Source organism: Scyliorhinus torazame, chromosome 13, assembly GCF_047496885.1.
Source record: "Scyliorhinus torazame isolate Kashiwa2021f chromosome 13, sScyTor2.1, whole genome shotgun sequence".
Lineage (NCBI taxonomy): Eukaryota > Metazoa > Chordata > Chondrichthyes > Carcharhiniformes > Scyliorhinidae > Scyliorhinus > Scyliorhinus torazame.
Window position 1 is genome coordinate 86,856,893 of NC_092719.1, and position 21,120 is coordinate 86,878,012.

The 21,120-nt window shown below is 45.5% G+C and overlaps 1 protein-coding gene across 2 annotated transcripts in view; it reads left to right on the forward strand.

Moving 5' to 3' along the window:
- LOC140388177 (cilia- and flagella-associated protein 54-like) overlaps positions 1-21,120 on the forward strand; it is a 948,449-nt gene that overhangs the window by 563,117 nt on the left and 364,212 nt on the right. For both annotated transcript variants that reach the window (XM_072471937.1, XM_072471938.1), the window contains 3 exons: positions 1,894-2,094; positions 10,370-10,456; positions 10,749-10,868. In XM_072471937.1, coding sequence (XP_072328038.1) covers positions 1,894-2,094; positions 10,370-10,456; positions 10,749-10,868 — 408 coding nt within the window. The remainder of the gene's footprint in view (positions 1-1,893; positions 2,095-10,369; positions 10,457-10,748; positions 10,869-21,120) is intronic.

A 21,120-nucleotide genomic window follows, 5' to 3' on the forward strand; every position in this document is an offset into this window, starting at 1 on the left:
GTAATTACTGCGCACTTAATACTGATGTGGTACTGTCCCACTCTTTTTGAAACTGCCACCGTCATTCTTCTCAAATGATCCGGAGAGGTTGAATAAACTCGGTTTGTTCTCACTGGAACGACGGAGGTTGAGGGGCGACCTGATAGAGGTCTACAAAATTATGAGGGGCATAGACAGATTGGATTGTCAGACGCTTTTTCCCAGGACAGAGGGGTCAATTACTAGGGTGCATAGGTTTAAGGTGCGAGGGGCAAGGTTCAGAGGAGATATACTAGGCAAGTTTTTTACACAGAGGGTAGTGGGTGCCTGGAACTTGCTGCCGGAGGAGGTGGTGGAAGCAGGGACGATAGTGACATTTAAGGGGCATCTTGACAAATACATGAATAGGATGGGAATAGAGGGATACGGACCCCGGAAGTGCAGAAGATTTTAGTTTAGACGGGCAGCATGGTCAGCAGAGGCTTGGAGGGCTGAAGACTGTTCCTGTGCTGTACTTTTCTTTGTTCTTTGATCCACTGTGAACCTTGCTTGATCTTGCAGACTTCCACACTGGGCTGGCATGGTGGCACAGTGGTTAGCACTGATGCCTCAGCGGCAAGGATTTGGGTTTAATTCCAACCTTGGGTGATTGTGTGGAGTTTGCACATTTTCCCCGTGGCTGCGTGGGTTTCCTTTGCGTGCTCCAGTTTCTTCCCACAGTCCAAAGATGTGCAGGTTCGGTGGGGTTACAGGGATACGGTGGGGGAGGGGGCCGAGGTAGGGTGCTCTTTCAGAGCATTTGTGCACTCGATGGGCCGAATGACCTCCTCCTTCACTGTAGGGATTCTATGAATCCGATTTCTCTCAAGTCCATAAAAGTTATTATTAGGACCAACTTTTTGTCAAGCTCCTTCAATCTATAAACGCAGCATAGGTTTTACTAACATTTTAACCTTCTGTACTCTACCTTCTGCCAATATTTATTACACTAGCCAGTAGAGGCATAATCAATGATGATGTTGTCCTCGTCACTTAGAGTACTACTTTTAAATAATACATTAAACACAGAAGATATACCATGCTTTTTCTTTTTGATGCCTTGCTGCTGTCGAAGAGAAAAGCCTCTTACTCCAAGCACAGGGAAAATTGGTTATTTACCTTAACTATCCAAAATGTCCAATAGTCATCTCCCTCAAATCTGTCCTCATCTTTGCCTCAACTCCTTGTTGAATCTCTTCAATCATGATTCTGTCCCACCACAAAGCTTAAACAACTTTAATAAGTGTCACAAATACCTTCCTCTTTGACCATGATGGTGATGTATCAATGCGACTTGTTACTCTCACCTTCTTACTGGAATTCTGAAATTTTATCCATCTTTGAAGCAATGGTGTAATGATTTTGGAGTTCAGTGATCCTGACTGAGCCAAACTGAGCATCAGTGAACTATTTATTGCAAAGCAGCTTCCAGTTGAGAGCAGTGTTTATCACATTGTTGATGAATAAAAGCAAGCTGATAGAATGGTCATTAGTCAGTTTGGATTTGACCACTTTTGTGATCATCAAAGAACAGATTATGGGACATGCGGCACTTTTTAAACCTTGTCAGCAGTGAAGTTATCCCAATAAATGCAGGTCTGCACCAAAGCATTCCCAGTCATGTTCATGCAAGTTTGAGCGTGGTTGCACTAACCTCAGAAGAATACTCCGAATGATCTGTGTGACACATCCATTTCCTGCACTACTTAATCTTGGCTTATTTTAGTAACATTGCAAATTAGAACCACACTGTGGATGGTTCTACAATGCCAACAAACTGTGTTCAGAAAATTGAATACCAACAGTATCGTAAAATATAACAAATTAGAAATTCAGTCTAACATTTTCACTTTTTTTCCCCCCACCCCACTTTAGGGTCTGTTCAGGACCACGTTTCCACACCCGAGGTCTGATCGTGAGTATGCATCATATGAAGTAGGATTTGACTGTGCTGTTGTTGAACTCATTCCTGGGATTGATCTCTTCTCAGACCGATTCAGAGCTGACGTGCGCACAGTGGTGGGAAGTCTAGACTTTGTGATCCATGAGCTACACAGTGTTAAGCAAAACCTAAAGGTAGGCAAATCTCACATGATAAGACTCCTTGTACATTGAGTCCAGAGGCCAAATACCAAGAGAAAAATTTTCACTCCACACTGGGTTGGATAGGAAGGCAGAGGGGCCTATAATTACTGGTGCCGTCTGATATACTGGTTTCCCAACTCCATTCTTGGCACCTTTTTGTTCTTTGTTTTGTTCTCCTCTACTTATGCAGCATTTCTGATTATGAATTTGAATTCTAAACAATATTTCGTTTTCATTGATTTGCAGATGATGTATAAAAGCTACCAAATTAGGATCTGGTCATTTTCACAACCATTTTTACCTGCGTATTTGGAGCCAACAGTGCTCCTCGTCCTGCACATGGCGGTTAGGCTTGTTCATAGCCCTTGGCGGCACAAACTAAAGAGGCCAACTGGAATTTTCCAGCCAATCTCCAGTTTATCAAAACAGTGGCAGCCCATTGTACTGCCTTGAAGGTCAACCTCAAGGCTAGAGCTCTCCCATCACAGTCCATCGTCCAGAGGGATTTCACTGCTCTCCATGGCTGCAGGAATCATGTTTTATCTAACATTTTAGAATGTTGCTGCGTGTGCATCTCCATAATTAAGTGCCCTCTCAGCTAATTGCCATCTATTGATATTAGCCTCCAACTTTGAGAGCCTCTCCTGTACCCTTACTTGGACAGAGGCACCTCTATGACCATCCCAAAGGTTGACTGTTTCTCCCCCAGGGCCATGTTTGGGACCCAGAAATTGCTCCACACACAGAGATAATATCTGAGGAGACAGTGACGTAGTGGTAATGTAATTGGACCAGTAATCCAGAGGTCTAGGCGATTGCTCTGGGGGCCCACGGCAGCTGGTGAAATTAAATTCAATTAATTAATGTATAATATAAATCTAATATCTGTAATAGGGACCATGACATCTACCGTCCGTTGTTGTAATATCTCATCAGAGGGGGGTGGCCCAGTGGTGCCGTGGTTAGCACTGCTGCCTCATGGCGCCGAGGAACCAGGCTCAATCCCGGCATTGGATCATTGTTTGTGTGGAGTTTGCACATTCTCCCCGTGTCTGCGTGGGTCTCACCCCCACAACCCAAAGATGTGCAGAATAGGTGGATTGACCATGCTAAATTACCCATTAATTTGAAACAAAATAATTGAGTACTTTGAATTTAAAAAAAATAAAACCCATGGGATTTACTGATATCCTTTGGTGAAGGAAATCTGCCGCCCTTACCGGGTCTGGCCTACATGTAACTCCAGACCCACTATCTATTCCCTTCATAATCTTATATGTTTCTATAAGATCCCTCCTCATCCTTCTAAATTCCAACGAGTACAGTTGCAGTCTACTCAACCTCTCCTCGTAATCCAACCCCTTCTGCTCTGGGATTAACCAAGTGAATATCCTCTGCACACCCTCCAGCACCAGTACGTCCTTTCTCAGGTAAGGAGACCAAAAGTGAACACAATACTCCAGGTGTGGCCTCAGTAACACCTTATACAATTGCAGCATAACCAACCTAGTCTTAAACTCCATCCCTCTAGCAATGAAGGACAAAATTCCATTCGCCTTGCCTTCTTAATCACCTGTTGCACCTGTAAACCAACTTTTTGCGACTCATGCACAAGCACACCCAGGTCTCTCTGCACAGCAGCATGTTTTAATATTTTATCGTTTAAATAATAATCCCTTTTGCTGTTATTCCTACCAAAATGGATAACCTCACATTTGTCAACATTGTATTCCATCTGCCAGACCCTAGCCCATTCGCTTAACCTATCCAAATCCCTCTGCAGACTTCCAGTATCCTCTGCACTTTTTGCTTTACTACTCATCTTAGTGTCGTCTGCAAACTTGGACACATTGCCCTTGGTCCCCAACTCCAAATCAACTATGTAAATTGTGAACAATTGTGGGTCCAACACTGATCCCCGAGGGACACCACTAGCTACTGATTGCCAACCAGAGAAACACCCATGAATCCCCACTCTTTGCTTTCTATTAATTAACCAATCCTCTATCCATGCTACTACTTTCCCTTTAATGCCATGCATCTTTATCTTATGCAGCAACCTTTTGTGTGGCAGCTTGTCAAAGGCTTTCTGGAAATCCAGATATACCACATTGGCTCCCCGTTATCTACCGCACTGGTGATGTCCTCAAAAAATTCCACTAAATTAGTTAGGCACAACCTGCCCTTTATGACCCTATGCTGCGTCTGCCCAATGGGACAATTTCCATCCAGATGCCTCGCTATTTCTTCCTTGGTGATAGATTCCAGCATCATCCCTACTACCAAAGGTAAGCTCACTGGCCTATAATTACCCACTTTCTGCCTACCTCCTTTTTTAAACAGTAGTGTCACATTTGCTAATTTACAATCCGCCGGGACCACCCCAGAGTCTAGTGAATTTTGGTAAATTATCACTAGTGCATTTGCAACTTCCCTTGCCATCTCTTTTCACACTCTGGGATGCATTCCATCAGGGCCAGGAGACTTGTCTACCTTTAGCTCCATTTGCTTGCCCATCACTACCTCCTTAGTGATAACAATCATCTCAAGGTCCTCACCTGTCATAGCCTCATTTCTATCAGTCACAGGCATGTTATTTGTGTCTTCCACTGTGAAGACCGACCCAAAATACCTGTTCAGTTCTTCAGCCATTTCCTCATCTCCCATTATTAAATCTCCCTTCTCGTCCTCTCAAGGACCAATATTTACCTTAGCCACTCTTTTTTGTTTTATATATTTGTGGAAACTTTTTCTATCTGTTTTTATATTCTGAGCAAATTTACTCTCATAATCTATCTTACTCTTCTTTATAGCTTTTTTAGTAGCTTTCTGTTGCCCGCTAAAGATTTCCCAGTCATCTAGTCTCCCACTAATATTTGCCACTTTGTATGCTTTTTCCTTCAATTTGATACTCTCCTTTATTTCCTTAGATATCCACGGTTGATTTTCCCTCTTTCTACCGTCCTTCCATTTTGTTGGTATAAACCTTTGCTGGGCACTGTGAAAAATCGCTTGGAAGGTTCTCCACTGTTCCTCAACTGTTTCACCATAAAGTTAAAGGCGGCTCTATTCAGTCTTTGATACAGGCCTGAAATGCTGGAGCCAATAGGCTGAACGTATGAGGTTCATGATGGTGGCACAGTGGTTAGCACTAATTGGAGGGCTGTGACTAGTGGTGTTCTGCAGGGATCAGTGCGGGGACCTTTGCTGTTCGTAGTATATATAAATGATTTGGAGGAAAATGTAACTGGTCTGATTAGTAAGTTTGCAGATGACACAAAGGTTGGTGGAATTGTGGATAGCGATGAGGACTGTCAGAGGATAGAGCAGGATTTAGATCGTTTGGCGACTTGGGCGGAGAGATGGCAGATGGAGTTTAATCCGGACATCTACTAAGATGATTGATGCAGGTAGGGCAGTAGATGTTGTCTATATGGACTTCAGTAAGGCCTTTGACAAGGTCCCTCATGGTAGACTAGTACAAAAGGTGAAGTCACACGGGATCAGGGGTGAACTGGCAAGGTGGATACAGAACTGGCTAGGCCATAGAAGGCAGAGGGTAGCAATGGAGGGATGCTTTTCTAATTGGAGGGCTGTGACCAGTGGTGTTCCACAGGGATCAGTGCTGGGACCTTTGCTCTTTGTAGTATATATAAATGATTTGGAGGAAAATGTAACTGGTCTGATTAGTAAGTTTGCAGACGACACAAAGGTTGGTGGAATTGCGGATAGCGATGAGGACTGTCTGAGGATACAGCAGGATTTAGATTGTCTGGAGACTTGGGCGGAGAGATGGCAGATGGAGTTTAATCCGGACAAATGTGAGGTAATGCATTTTGGAAGGGCTAATGCAGGTAGGGAATATACAGTGAATGGTAGAACCCTCAAGAGTATTGAAAGTCAAAGAGATCTAGGAGTACAGGTCCACAGGTCATTGAAAGGGGCAACACAGGTGGAGAAGGTAGTCAAGAAGGCATACGGCATGCTTGCCTTCATTGGCCGGGGCATTGAGTATAAGAATTGGCAAGTCATGTTGCAGCTGTATAGAACCTTAGTTAGGCCACACTTGGAGTATAGTGTTCAATTCTGGTCGCCACACTACCAGAAGGATGTGGAGGCTTTAGAGAGGGTGCAGAAGAGATTTACCAGAATGTTGCCTGGTATGGAGGGCATAAGCTATGAGGAGCGATTGAATAAACTCGGTTTGTTCTCACTGGAACGAAGGAGGTTGAGGGGCGACCTGATAGAGGTCTACAAAATTATGAGGGGCATAGACAGAGTGGATAGTCAGAGGCTTTTCCCCAGGGTAGAGGGGTCAATTACTAGGGGGCATAGGTTTAAGGTGAGAGGGGCAAGGTTTAGAGTAGATGTACGAGGCAAGTTTTTTACGCAGAGGGTAGTGGGTGCCTGGAACTCACTACCGGAGGAGGTAGTGGAAGCAGGGACGATAGGGACATTTAAGGGGCATCTTGACAAATATATGAATAGGATGGGAATAGAAGGATACGGACCCAGGAAGTGTAGAAGATTGTAGTTTAGTCGGGCAGTATGGTCGGCACGGGCTTGGAGGGCCGAAGGGCCTGTTCCTGTGCTGTACATTTCTTTGTTCTTTGTTCTTTGTAAATGTGACGTAAAGCATTTTGGAAGGTCCAATGCAGTTAGGGAATATACAGTGAATGGTAGAACCCTCAAGAGTATTGAAAGTCAGAGAGATCTAGGTGTACAGGCCCACAGGTCACTGAAAGGGGCAACACAGGTGGAGAAGGTAGTCAAGAAGACATACAGCATGCTTGCCTTCACTGGCCGGGGCATTGAATATAAGAATTGGCAAGTCATGTTGCAGCTGTATAGAACCTTAGTTAGGCCTCTCTTGGAGTATAGTGTTCAATTCTGGTCGCCACACTACCAGAAGGATGTGGAGGCTTTAGAGAGGGTGCAGAAGAGATTTACCAGGATGTTGCCTGGTGTGGAGGGCAGTAGCTATGAGGAGCGGTTGAGTAAACTTGGTTTGTTCTCACTGGAACGACGGAGGTTGAGGGGCGACCTGATAGAGGTCTACAAAATTATGAGGGGCATAGACAGAGTGGATAGTCAGAGGCTTTTCCCCAGGGTAGAGGGGTCAATTACTAGGGGGCATAGGTTTAAGGTGTGAGTGGCAGGGTTTAGAGGAGATGTATGAAGCAAGTTTTTTTACACAGAGAGTAGTGGGTGCCTGGAACTCGCTGCCGGAGGGGGTGGTGGAAGCAGGGACGATAGTGACGGTTAAGGGACATCTTGACAAATACATGAATAGGATGGGAATAGAGGGATACGGACCCTGGAAGTGTAGAAGATTGTAGTTTAGTTGGGCAGCATGGTCGGCAGACTTGGAGGGCCGAAGGGCCTGTTCCTGTGCTGTACTTTTCTTTGTTCTTTGTTCTTACCCATATTCAATTTGTATGCCGGAAAACTGGCCGAATTCCTCTAATATCCCCATAATCCCTCTAATTCCCCCCAGCGGATACGCTATGTACAGCAGCAGATCGTCCGCATAGAGTGAGACCCTGTGTTCCACCCCCGCCCCGTTCTATCCCCTGACAGACCCTCGACGCTCCCAGGCCACCAAGCCCTCCACCAACTCCTCATCCACCTTCGGGAATTCCAACTCTCCCAGAATTTACTGTAAAATTCCCTCAACACCCCATTCACCCCCGCCGGGTCCAAGACCGTGTTCCCTCCCGTATCCTTCACTTTCCCAATTTCTCTCGCCGCCTCCTGCTTCCGCAACTGGTGTGCTAACATCCTGCTCAGTTTCTCCCCATGCTCACATACCACCCCTCTCACCCTTCTCAACTGCCCTACCACCTTACCCGTGGTTACCAACCCAAATTCCAGTTGCCGCCTCAGGCGTTCCTTTAACAGTCCTTCCTCCGGGGTCTCTGCATATCTCCTGTCCACCTGCAGGATTTCGATCTCCACCCACTCCGCCTTTTCCCTATGTGCCTGAATCGAAATAAACTCCTCCCTGACCACTGCTTTCAGTGCCTCCCAAACCATAACTGCCGAAACCTCCCCCGTGTCATTAATCTCAACATATCCCCGGATGGCCTTCCTCACCTGCTCACATACCTCTTCCTCCGCTAACAGTCCCTCATCCAACCACCATTGCGGGCGCTGCCCCCCTCCCTCCCTTGCTCACTCACAAATCCACCCTGTGCGGGGCATTGTCTGACACTACTATTGCTGAATATTCAACATCCACCACCCATGCCAACAAAGTCTTATCCACCACGAAAAAAATCTATTCGGCAGTACACCTTGTGCACATGGGAGGAAAACAAAAATTATTTCGCCCTCGGCCCCCCAAATCTCCACGGGTCCGCCCCTCCCTGTGCTCCATGAACCCCCAAAGCTCCTTAGCTGTAGCTGACACCCTCCCCGAACTCGACCGGTCCATTCTCGGATCCGGACCGCATTAAAGCCCTTCCAGCCCTCCCATAATCAGCCGATGAGAGTCTAGGTCCTGAATCTTCCCCAGCAACCGCCTCATAAATTCCACGATATCCCAGTTCAGGGCATAGATGTTGACCAACACCAATTGCATCCCCTCCAGTTTCCCACTTAGCATCATCACATACCTCCCCCCGGAGTCTGCCACAATATTTCCCACCTCGACACCACTCACTTATTGACCAAAATCGCCACCCCTCCTCATTTTAGAATCCAGCCCTGAATGAAACACTTGCCCAACCCATCCCTTCCTCAGTCTAATCTGGTTCCCCACCTTCAGGTGTGTCTCCTGTAGCGTGGCAACATCTGCCTTTAATCGGTTTAAGTGTGCAAACACACGGGGCCTCTTGACCGGTTCATTCAATCCTTGCACGTTCCACGCGACCAGCCTGGTCGGGGGGGCACCCCCTCCCCCTCCCCCCTCCTCCCTCCCTCCCCCCCCTCCTGCTGCTGATCAACTATAGCCTCTCTTGGGCAGCCGCTGGCCCGTGCCCCGCACCTCCCCAGGCTCGCCCTTGGGCGCCCACTACCATCGATCCTCCTCCCCTTACATTTAAAAGCCGTACCCCTGTCAGCAGTACCTCCACCCCCATCCCTCTACTGACCTTCCACTTATCCCCCATTCTTCTTCCGTGAACTAGCCTGCCCAGCTAGCCTGGCAGCCCTGCCCATGGCGCCTAGCATCCTAACCACCCCCCCCCCCCCGCTGATTCCTCCCCCGCCCCCCCTGCTCGATCCTTAGTGCAAACAAATCCAAAACAACCGCTCCCCAAACCCAAACAATGAGCCCTACCCCACATCTCTTAACAAAGAACAAAAACAAACCTGAAGCCGAAAAAGAAAGAAATGGCCCCCAACATAACTTAACCATAACATCATAACAGCATCTCCACCAAAGTTCAAAGTCCACCTTCTCCTGCCAGTGCATTGTGTCTGACATTGTGTCTACCGCTTCCTCCGCCGATTCAAAGTACAACTCCTAGCCTTCGTAGGTCACCCATAGACGTGGCGGGTAGAATAGCCCAAACTTCACCCCCTTCTTGTAGAGGGCTGCCTTGACCTTGTTGAAACTCGCCCTCTTCTTGGCCAGCTCTGCACCTAGGTCCTGTCATACTCAGATTTCACTGCCCTCCCAGGTGCAGCGTCTCGTCTATCTAACCCACCTGTGTGACCGGTTCTCTTGGTCCTTGACCTTCTCCTGAAGCCGCTTCTGCAGATCACGCATCAGCCCCATCTCCGCTGCCATCGAGGCAAACTGCTCCTCGTGTTCCCCCACCACCTCCTCCATCTTCTGGATCGCCTGACCCTGGGCCGCCAGCCTCATCTCAATGCAGTCGACCATCGCCTTAATCAAATCCACCGCCCGGGCCTGGTCCTCCAGACTCTCCTTGCGTTGCTGGGTCAACTTCTCAATCAAGAAATTCACCAGCTGCTCCGTTGACCACTGAGCCGGTAGGGCTGCTCCCTGTCCCTCCGCCATCTCCACGAGTCGCAGCACCAGCTCCAAACAATTGATTTCCTCTTTTTCAACCGCCTCTGGCCCTGGGTTTATCAGATCTGAAACTGGAATCAAATGGAAGTGTAATTGACAAAACAAAGGGAGAATGCCACAGTAGTCACAAATCAGGAATGCTGGCCTCAGTTGAGAGAGGACATAATGGGTTGGATTGCTCAGCGAACAGGGTTTTATGGCCAGATGCATTGCACAATACACAGCTGACCACTGATTCAATTTAAGAAGCTTGTTTTAATAATGTATCTCTTCTTCACATGGTAGGCTCTACCTTTGTTGACTCTTTACCAGTACTTTGTCAATGCAATCTGCCGTGATGTACAAAGAAGTGTTCAAGCAAGGATACTAAAGGTAACAGAATTATTCAGGTATGTTGTTTTTGGAGTGATTTCCTTTTGAAAAGTATGTTTTAATTTTTGATCAATGAGGCTTTTTGAGAGATTTAAAAATTCAAACTTGACGAGGCTTCTTGGAGGGGAGTGTATTTTACCACTGATGATAGAGCATTCATTTTAATGTGTTACCATCTCCATTCATTTTCTATTTCCTAAACATTGTGAATTGGAAAGTGCTCAGATTTAGCTATTCAGCCATTGACTGATAGATTACAATGGTTTATTTTTGTTTTGACAAATTTAAACAGGGCAGGGTTTTGACAGACTTGGGCCTCTTTACAGAAGCATTTGATGAACAATGTACCTTGCTTAATGGCGGAAAGCTCCCACATGCACTTTTAGACTGTTTCAGATTTCCAGAGTCCAAGGTATGTAACAGTATTTTCATTCTGAGAGCTGATTGTCAACCTTTCTTGTAATATGTGTTTTGATAATATGTTCTAATAACAAATCATATACTAATGACTAATAGGTTCCTTTTATCACTGTGTAACTCAGCATGATATACTGCTAAACAAAAATAAGGATGAATTGATGAGGAATGCTGAACATTTTTGTCAATTTGCTGGAAAATATATGCTTTTTGTGAGGGCCACGAAGAATCCAGCACGAGTTTTAAGGATACAAATAAATAACATTTATTTACAATTACATATATATACAACAGCAGCAGCAACTTTGCTTGCTGCTCACTCCTTCCTGGCTGGTTCCAAACTGGCCAGCTTTATTTATACAGGGAGTCTGCTAATGATTTCTCTGCCCCCCCTCATTGGGGAAGCTCATACTCCCACAGGATTGTGGGATTGTCATTAGTCCCCAACCAATGGTAAGCAGGCAGGTTATAACAATACTGGTCACCAATTCCTGTTTATCCTTAATGGGTAATGTGTTGCAATTCAAACAAGGTGGGGATTGACTTTAATAAGGACACGGAGGAGTCCACAACAAATAAAAAGAAACAAAGTTTTATTTACAAAAACAATATATACACCACCCAGGAGACCCCGACCAGGTTCCTCTCTGATCGGTGCCTTCATCCACATGGAAACCGGTGACCTTTTACACATGGGTTATTTGAGATACCCCACCCCTAGCGGGGGAGCTCATACTCTGCAGGGAGCAGGGGAAAGACAAGCATTCCCACCCCGTAGTTTCTGTGCGGAGTATTACATTGACCTCCTTGTTAACTATTTGGAATGTGTGTAATGGAGTTAGTTGGAGAGAAATAGTTGGAGTTTTGGGTCAGTCTGAGATCCCGGCATCTTCAAATCCCAGATCTGCAGACTCTACCACATGTTTGGCAGGTGATGTTTGATGAGATGAGTGGGTGGGACACTCTGGATTCTGCGCTCTCCTTCTGCTGTTTACGATTGGCCTCCGTGTGCTCCACCCGACGACATTCGAGATGATTGGTGCCTTCACGGATGCTTTGTCTCCATTTTGTACATTCCAAGGCAAGCGATTCCCATGAGTCGATGGGAATGATGTATTAATTTAGGCAGGCTTTCAGAGTGTCCTTGTAGCGTTTCCTTTGCCCTCCTCGTGATCGCTTGCCATTGTGAAGCTCTGAGTAGAGCACTTGTGCTCACCATATTTAAAAGAGGATGTAAATGCATTGGAAGCAATTCAGAGAAGGTTTACCTGACTAATAGCTGGAATATATTTGTAAAGCCTTCCCAGCTTGTCAATTCTCTGAAGAAGCTCTTCCCATTGTGTCCTTGCTTTGGTAATTCTGGCAAGTTGTTGACAGGTCAGGAAACCAACTCCATGGTTGGGAAATGCAGGATTCAGAGTTGAAGTTGCTATCAATTGATTTCAAAATATCTCACTCAATTCACAACTACTTACCTCACAGATCTAACGAGGCTGCCTGCTCTCCTTTAATCCCAACCTAGGGAAAGCTGGCAGAGGTTGGATTCACATCAGGATCGAAACCCAATAGCATTTTCTAGGATATTCCCACCCAGCTCACCCCAAACCTGCCTGGGACAATTATCCCCCTCAGATTCCACAATTTGGGGAAAAGTTAGTAAATGTTTAGAAATTGATAGGTCAATCAAGTCAGCTAGATTTTGATTTGTTTTCCAAGAGTGTTATTAGTAACGCTTAGATGCATAGGTGAACTTAACCATTTTTCAAACTGAAAGATAGCTAGTTCAACAACGTTGCTGCTGAAAGAATCTTAGCAACCAAAAATTTGAAAGGAAGAGGAGGAAGGAAAAGATACGAAAGAGTCACTGGAGGGCTCTGCCTCTCTCAAAGGAAACAAACTCTGTGAAATTAGTTTTGTTCTTGTCTGTTTCCATGAAACAAACCATTGGTAAGGGTCATGGTTACAATGTTAAGATCAGGTTTAGGCGCAGACCTTTGAAAGTATATTAAGGCCATGGGATAAGGCCATATTCTCTGTGCTGCTAGAAACTTAAGTTTTAGTTGATGAGGACAGACAAGAGAAACTGGGGGGGTTTTCAGTTGAACAGAATGGTTAAGAAGAGGTCTAATAGATGTGCTCAAATGAGAAAGGATGATTAAAAGCTCCAGGACTTTTCATGGGATTTTTCTGATTGGCCTGCTGTAACTTTGATATATTTTTAGTGTATTTTTTCACTAGATCCACTGTTAGCAGTGAACACCACTCCCTGCATATAAATGGCTAGCTTCACATGTTGCTCAAATGTTTGTGATACCTCATCCTTCCATGGTAATCTGAGGTAAGCAAAACTGTGCAGTTAACAGCCAGTCATCAGTTAACTGGTGCATTCTCCATGGTAACACCTCTATGAATCAGAGTTCCCTTGTCAACCAATCAGCACTCTCTTCTCTTCAAGTATAAATTATTGTTCCCTTTATATTCACTGTCGCTAGTCAAAATTCTGGAATTCCCTCCCTAACAGTACCGTGGGTGTACCTATACCTCAAGGACTGCAGCGGTTCAAGATGGTAGCTCACCACCATCTTCTGAATGGCAACCATAAATGGGCAATAAATGCTGCCCTAACCAGCCTGTAAGTGAATTTAAAGAAAAAATTGGTATTCTTATAAATTGTCATGATGAGTACAAGATGAAAAGCTTCATCAGCATGTGTCCTTTTTTAGCAATATTCAACTGCCCAAATGTTTATTCATAAGGTACTTGATCTACTCTGCTGAAATGGTGACAATTTCATGCCACAGCTTGAGCATTTCAGTCTGAATTTCCTGTTTTCCCCCGAAGAAGATTCTCCATTGCAACTACTCTAGCAATCAGAATCCACTTGTCAACCATTCTTCTTATATTATTCCCATTTACGATTGGTATTCTTGTGAATTGTCCTGAACAGTGCAAGGTGAAAAGCTTTGATAGCAAATGTTTCTTTTCAGCAATACTCACGTTCTGTACTACTAAACAACTATTTGGGCATTTGTTTGGGAAGTGAGGCCATGGCCCTCTGCATTCTTGTTTGCTCCAATCCTCAAAGCAACAAGCCCAGTCATCTCTGCCATTTGCCTCTGAGATTTGCTCGTGTAATGTCTGGAGCCAAGTAGTCTAGGTATATCCCAAACAGAGCATTGGTGAGCAGGTTATTGGTGCTGCCAGGATTAATGGGTCAGAGATGGTGGACAGAATTTTTAAAATTAATATCCCATTGTGTTGTTTATGATTGAATCCTTCTGGGACAAAACATGATCTTGTGATTGGTGAGGTTAGCTGCAATATTGGGATCTCAGCTGGATGAGATGTCCTGGCAAGAAAAAGTGTTCCAGTAGCTTAAGGAGAGGATGATGAAGCCTTTCTCAGAGTCATCACCTCTGCTTGTTTCTGATTGTGGAGTGCACTGAACTTGATTTTCTGCCTATTGAAATGGTGACACCATTACACTCCTACATTACCAACTACATGTCCATTCCCACAATTGTTTATTCACTTACCTTGGACACTAAACCACCTCTGTGTTCCACCAACTCTTTGAATGGATTAACACCTTTTTCATCTTTCCTTTCAGTAGGATCTTTGTCCTCCAATTTTCCTTTCTCACTGCCTTCCTGCCGCTGAAGCAGGAATCACTCCTGTTAATTCTATGGGAAGCAAGAGATGAAATTGCAGAGCCGTTGGCAATGATCTTTTCGTCCTCACTGTCAACAGGGGTGGTACCATGGGATTGGAGAGTGGCGAATGTCGCGCCCCTGTTCAAAAAAGGGACGAGGGATAACCCTGGGAATTACAGGCCAGTTAGTCTTACTTCGGTGGCAGGCAAAGTAATGGAAAGGGTACTGAAGGATAGGATTTCGGAGCATCTGGAAAGACACTGCTTGATTAGGGATAGTCAGCACGGATTTGTGAGGGGTAGGTCTTGCCTTACAAGTCTGATTGAATTCTTTGAGGAGGTGACCAAGCATGTGGATGAAGGTAAAGCACTGGATGTAGTGTACATGGATTTTAGTAAGGCATTTGATAAGGTTCCCCATGGTAGACTTATGCAGAAAGTAAGGAGGCATGGGATAGTGGGAAATTTGGCCAGTTGGATAACGAACTGGCTAACCGATAGAAGTCAGAGAGTGGTGGTGGATGGCAAGTATTCAGCCTGGATCCCAGTTACCAGTAGCATACCTCAGGGATCAGTTCTGGGTCCTCTGCTGTTTGTGATTTTCATTAATGACTTGGATGAGGGAGTTGAAGGGTGGGTCAGTAAATTTGCAGACGATATGAAGATTGGTGGAGTTGTGGATAGTGAGGAGGGCTGTTATCAGCTGCAAAGAGACATAGATAGGATGCAGAGCTGGGCTGAGAAGTGGCAGATGGAGTTTAACCCTGAAAAGTGTGAGGTTGTCCATTTTGGAAGGACAAATATGAATGCGGAATACAGGGTTAATGGTAGAGTTCTTGGCAATGTGGAGGAGCAGAGAGATCTTGGGATCTATGTTCATACATCTTTGAAAGTTGCCACTCACGTGAATAGAGCTGTGAAGAAGGCCTATGGTGTGCTCGCGTTCATTAACAGAGGGATTGAATTTAAGAGCCGTGAGGTGATGATGCAGCTGTACAAAACTTTGGTAAGGCCACATTTGGAGTACTGTGTACAGTTCTGGTCGCCTCATTTTAGGAAGGATGTGGAAGCTTTGGAAAAGGTGCAAAGGAGATTTACCAGGATATTGCCTGGAATGGAGAATAGGTCTTATGAGGAAAGGTTGAGGGTGCTCGGCCTTTTCTCATTAGAATGGAGAAGGATGAGGGGCGACTTGATAGAGGTTTATAAGATGATCAGGGGAATAGATAGAGTAGACAGTCAGAGACATTTTCCCCGGGTGGAACAAACCATTACAAGGGGACATAAATTCAAGGTGAATGGTGGAAGATGTAGGGAGATGTCAGAGGTAGGTTCTTTACCCAGAGAGTAGTGGGAGCATGGAATGCACTGCCTATGGAAGTAGTTGAGTCGGAAACATTAGGGACCTTCAAGCAGCTATTGGATAGGTACATGGATTACGGTAGAATGATATAGTGTAGATCAATTTGTTCTTAAGGGCAGCACGGTCGCATTGTGGATAGCACAATTGCTTCACAGCTCCAGGGTCCCAAGTCCGATTCCGGCTTGGTACACTGCATGTGCGGAGTCTGCACATCCTCCCCGTGTGTGCGTGGGTTTCCTCCGGGTGCTTCGGTTTCCTCCCACAGTCCAAAGATGTGCAGGTTAGGTGGATTGGCCATGATAAATTGCCCTTAGTGTCCAAAATTGCCCTTAGTGTTGGGTGGAGGTGTTGACCTTGGGTAGGGTGCTCTTTCCAAGAGCCGGTGCAGACTCAATGGGACGAATTGCCTCCTTCTGCACTGTAAATTCAATGATAATCTATGATTAATCTTGGACAAAGGTTCGGCACAACATCGTGGGCCGAAGGGCCTGTTCTGTGCTGTATTTTTTTATGTTCTATTTCCTGTCTTTTTTCCTGAGTTTCTTCCCGTTTTCGCAACAGAGTTTCAAACTGTCTTTGCTAATTTTTTTTCTCTATTCCTTTGCAGCAAATTTTAAGGGCTGGATTCTCCGCACCCTGACGGCGGAATCGCGGCTGGCACCGGGGCGGAGAATCCATTTCCCCGCATGGAATCGGACCGGTGCCGGTTCCCCGATTCTCCGGGCCCCGAAAAGCGCGTATTCTCTGAGGCTGCATATCACCTACCTGCAGCCATTGCTGGAGGCCCGCTCCGCCATTCTCCGCCTCCGACCAGCCAAAGTCCCGACGGCATGGATCGAACATGGTCCTGCTGGTCGGGATACTAGCGTGGTGGTTGTAGACTCAGTCCGCGGCCGCCATGATCAGGGGCGGGCCGATCGGTGGAGAGGGGGGCCTTAAACGTGGCCAGGCAATTTTTGGGTGGGCGGTCAGGCCAGGTGCATGGCCGATTGGTGGCACTATGTTTAGGGTCCAGCTCTGCAATGTGAGTCCGCTATGGATGTACTGCGCAGCCGCTGGAGGCCGCTGTGCGCATGCGCGGCCTCCGACCAGGAAGTGCGGGGGCCCATATCTGCAACACAGGCTGCTACTTTTACGCTGGTTCACTGCAGGGCGAGGAATATGTGGCCCTTTCACGCCAGTTTTTCTGGCGTGGGGACATAGTCCCAAAAACAGAGAATCCAGCTGCCTATCTATATTTGCTTTTGAATCACATAGCTAGTGCTATGACTGGATATTTCTCTCTCTATCTCCTTCCCCTGATAGCCTTTCGGTTTTCAACACGCAACCTGTGATCAGAAATTGGAACAGTGAAAGGAATTGAAGCATTCAGTATTTGCTAACCTGAACCACAAGCAAAGACCAAGTTCTCTGGATGGACCACTCTGAGAAATGAAGTAGGTTAGAACATTGGAAAATACCACACTGCATTCAGGCTGACATTCGGAATATTATAGCACAAGTCACAGAGCTATCATTGCCATTCCCTGGGCTCATTAATAACCAATCATGGATCAGTAAACTCTCCTGAATGTGATACCCAGTCAACCAATCAGCAGCCTCAAAACTGTTGTTCCTTCACGTGCATTGCAACTCTTCCATTGCCAATTAGGGCAGCACGGTAGCACAAGTGGATAGCACTGTGGCTTCACAGCATCAGGGTCCCAGGTTAGATCCCTGCTGGGTCACTGTCTGTGCGGAGTCTGCACGTTCTCCCCGTGTCTGCGTGGGTTGTTTCCAGGTGCTCCGGTTTCCTCACACAGTCCAATGACGTGCAGGTTAGGTGGATTGGCCATGATAAATTGCCCTCCGTGACCAAAAAAGGTCAGGAGGGATTATTGGGTTACGGGGATGGGGTGGAAGTGAGGGCTTAAGTGGGTCGGTGCAGACTCGATGGGCCGAATGGCCTCCTTCTGCACTGTATGTTCTATGTTCAATGGGTGGAAATCCTGAAATCTCCTCACTGGACCATGGGAGTATCTTCGTCACACAAGCTGTAGTGGTTCATGAAATGAAATGAAAATTGCTTATTGTCACAAGTAGGCTTCAAATGAAGTTACTGTGAAAAGCCCCTAGTCACCACATTCCGGCGCCTGTTCAGGGAGGCTGTTACGGGAATTGAACCGTGCTGCTGGCCTACCTTGGTCTGCTTTCAAAGCCAGCGATTTAGCCCTGTGCTAAACAGCCCCTAATGAAGTTGGGCCACCATTACCTTCCCAATGGCAACCATCTGCAAACGTTATCTGAAGAATGAAAATAAACCATTCTGCTCATCAACCCAACCAAGCCAATGCCCCAATGTTACCTCTCTCAAGATATGAAGGCTGTTAATTATATGTTGTGTAATGATTTCAACAGAAATGATTCAACATTGAAGAAATTCTACAGAACAAATATTGCAGTTCTGACTGCTAACATGGAGCTGAGAAATATTATCTTAGACTCTGTAAACTCACAGGTGCTATCTCACTCTGAAATACCAAGACTCATTTGCTGATTCATTTTGAAGAATAGTTTATGATCCCAACACAATAACAGGAGGCACTTTCTGAAATGTAAACATGAAGACTCTTTTCAATTCTCTCCTGCTTGGGAGCTCACCCATAGATCTAATCACAGAATCTTTACAGTGCCGTAGAAGGCCATTCATCCCATCAAGCTTGCACTGACTCTTAACCCCGTAACCATGTACATTCTCTCTTTTCAGACAACAATCCAATTCCCTCTTGAATACCTCGACCAAATCAGCCTCCCCCCCCCCCCCCCCCCCCCCCCCCCCCGGCCCTGAGGAAGTTTGTCCCAGACTTAAACCTTAAAACAAATTTCCTTATGTCCCTTTACCAATTTTTAAAATTTGTGTCCTCAATCTCTGTATATCTCTTGATAGGGAACAGTTTCTCACTCTTTACCCTATCCATAATGTTCAGGGTCTTGAATACCTCTGTCAAACTTTCTCTTAGCCTTCTTTTCTCCATGGAAAATAGTCCCAAACTCTCCAATCTATCCTCATGGCAACAGTTCATTCCTGGAATCATTCTTGTGAATCTCTTCTGTGCGCTCTCCAATGCCTTCAGATCCTTCCTCATGTCCGGTGCTCAGCACTGGACTCATTACTCCAGATGAAGCCGAACTAGTACCTTATACAAGTTCAACGTGACCTCCTTACCTTGTACTCAATTCCCCAATCAATCAAGTCTATATTAACTGCACTCTTAACATACTTTGCCACCTTTGATGACTTAATCAAACTACAAGAACAGTCAAAAGAGCAATAGATTCAGCCAATTCACCAACCTTCTGATTTCCTCTCTAAGATGCTATATTTAAAAGCTTTGCACAACAATAGTAAATAAACAGATCATTAAGTGGTTAATAAAAATGAATCTGATCATAATTGCAGGAATGGGCCAGGAAGTTTATTGAATTTATGATAGCAGGAAGCTTGGCTAACCCACCACTTTGATTGAGAGGTGATGTCCAAGGGGAGAAAGGGTCAACCTTTTTAGGTCATATTTTAGCTGCTGAGAATATGACTCAAGAGCTTTAACTGTGATAGTGATCAGATGACCTGCTTCTGGGCCATTGTCAATGCTAGTTTATAACAGAGTACCCTGCACTTATTGTCTCTCTGAGTGTCAGCTTGACACAGTTGGACTTTTTCTTCTGTGTCTGTAGTTTGTGGGGAAATCTCATAGCGACATAAGCCTTCAATCTAGTTTTCAATGCGGTTCTATTCAGAGATTTTTCAATTGAGATACTAAACAGTCTGTCTGCTGAGATGAAGTAAAAATCCCGTGAGACAAAATAGAGCGATCATATAGCTCTGGCAAACAACACTGTCAAGATTATCTAGTCATTCATTTTTTACTTATGGGATTTTTCTGTGTGTGATTTGGTGCTTCATTTGCCCATATTATAACATTTATCCCACATTAACAGCAATTCAGGGTCTGGAAAGCATTTTGAAATGTCAAAAATTGCTTTAGACATGTAATCTTTTTCTATCTATTGGCAATCACTTGTGTCTAGGATGACACTTTCTTGCAAATAGCCAGATGGAAATGAGATGTTATTGTTGGCTGAGCATTCTCAGCTGGCTTATGACTGCTGAACTGGAAAGTCAGGATACTATTATTATTGATAAATTGTTATTTTGGTCATGATTGAGCATCTGTTTCCTATCTGTTGATGTTAATAGAGCAGACCAACATGAAGGCGTTAAAATTGTCTTTGAAGTATTTCCTTTGGTCCCTGTGTCATCTAATAGAGCACCTGTTTGGGCAATCTTGATTCGGACAGTCTGGCAACATTTCTGTTATAACCCCAATTGAGGTCCTGGGGTCAGGACTATACGATTTCCCGTGACCTACCCGGAATATGAACTTCCCATATAAGACAAGCTGGTCTTCCCCTTTAAGGGGGTGGGTTTCCCCTTTACAAGGGGAGCCCCAGTTGTATAAAAACCCCGGCCTCGCTAGAGATCAGGGAAGGAGACCTTTAGGGGAGCGGGGGAATCTTGTAATTGTATCAAAATAAACCCTGTTCTGTAACTTCTACTTCCATCTATGCGTCCTGCCTACCATGGATTCAACACATTCGACGAGGATTCAGAAAAACTGCTGTTGACACCGATTGCTATGTGTCCGGCCAACCTTGTCTAGGCTTCGGCAGGTCCCACTGCTAACCACTGAAATGCCACTCAGAGGAAAGCTGGAATCTTTTGATGCAGGTACAGGCAATTGAACAAAGAACAACAAAGAACAAAGAAAAGTACAGCACAGGAACAGGCCCTTCGGCCCTCCAAGCCCGTGCCGACCATGCTGCCCGACTAAACTACAATCTTCTACACTTCCTGGGTCCGTATCCCTCTATTCCCATCCTATTCATGTATTTGTCAAGATGCCCCTTAAATGTCACTATCGTCCCTGCTTCCACCACCTTCTCCGGTAGCGAGTTCCAGGCACCCACTACCCTCTGCGTAAAAAACTTGCCTTGTACATCTACTCTCAACCTTGCCCCTCTCACCTTAAACCTATGCCCCCTAGTAATTGACCGCTCTACCCCGGTGAAAAGCCTCTGACTATCCACTCTGTCTATGCCCCTCATAATTTTGTAGACCTCTATCAGGTCGCCTCTAAAACCTCCGTCATTCCAGTGAGAACAAACCGAGTTTATTCAACCGCTCCTCATAGC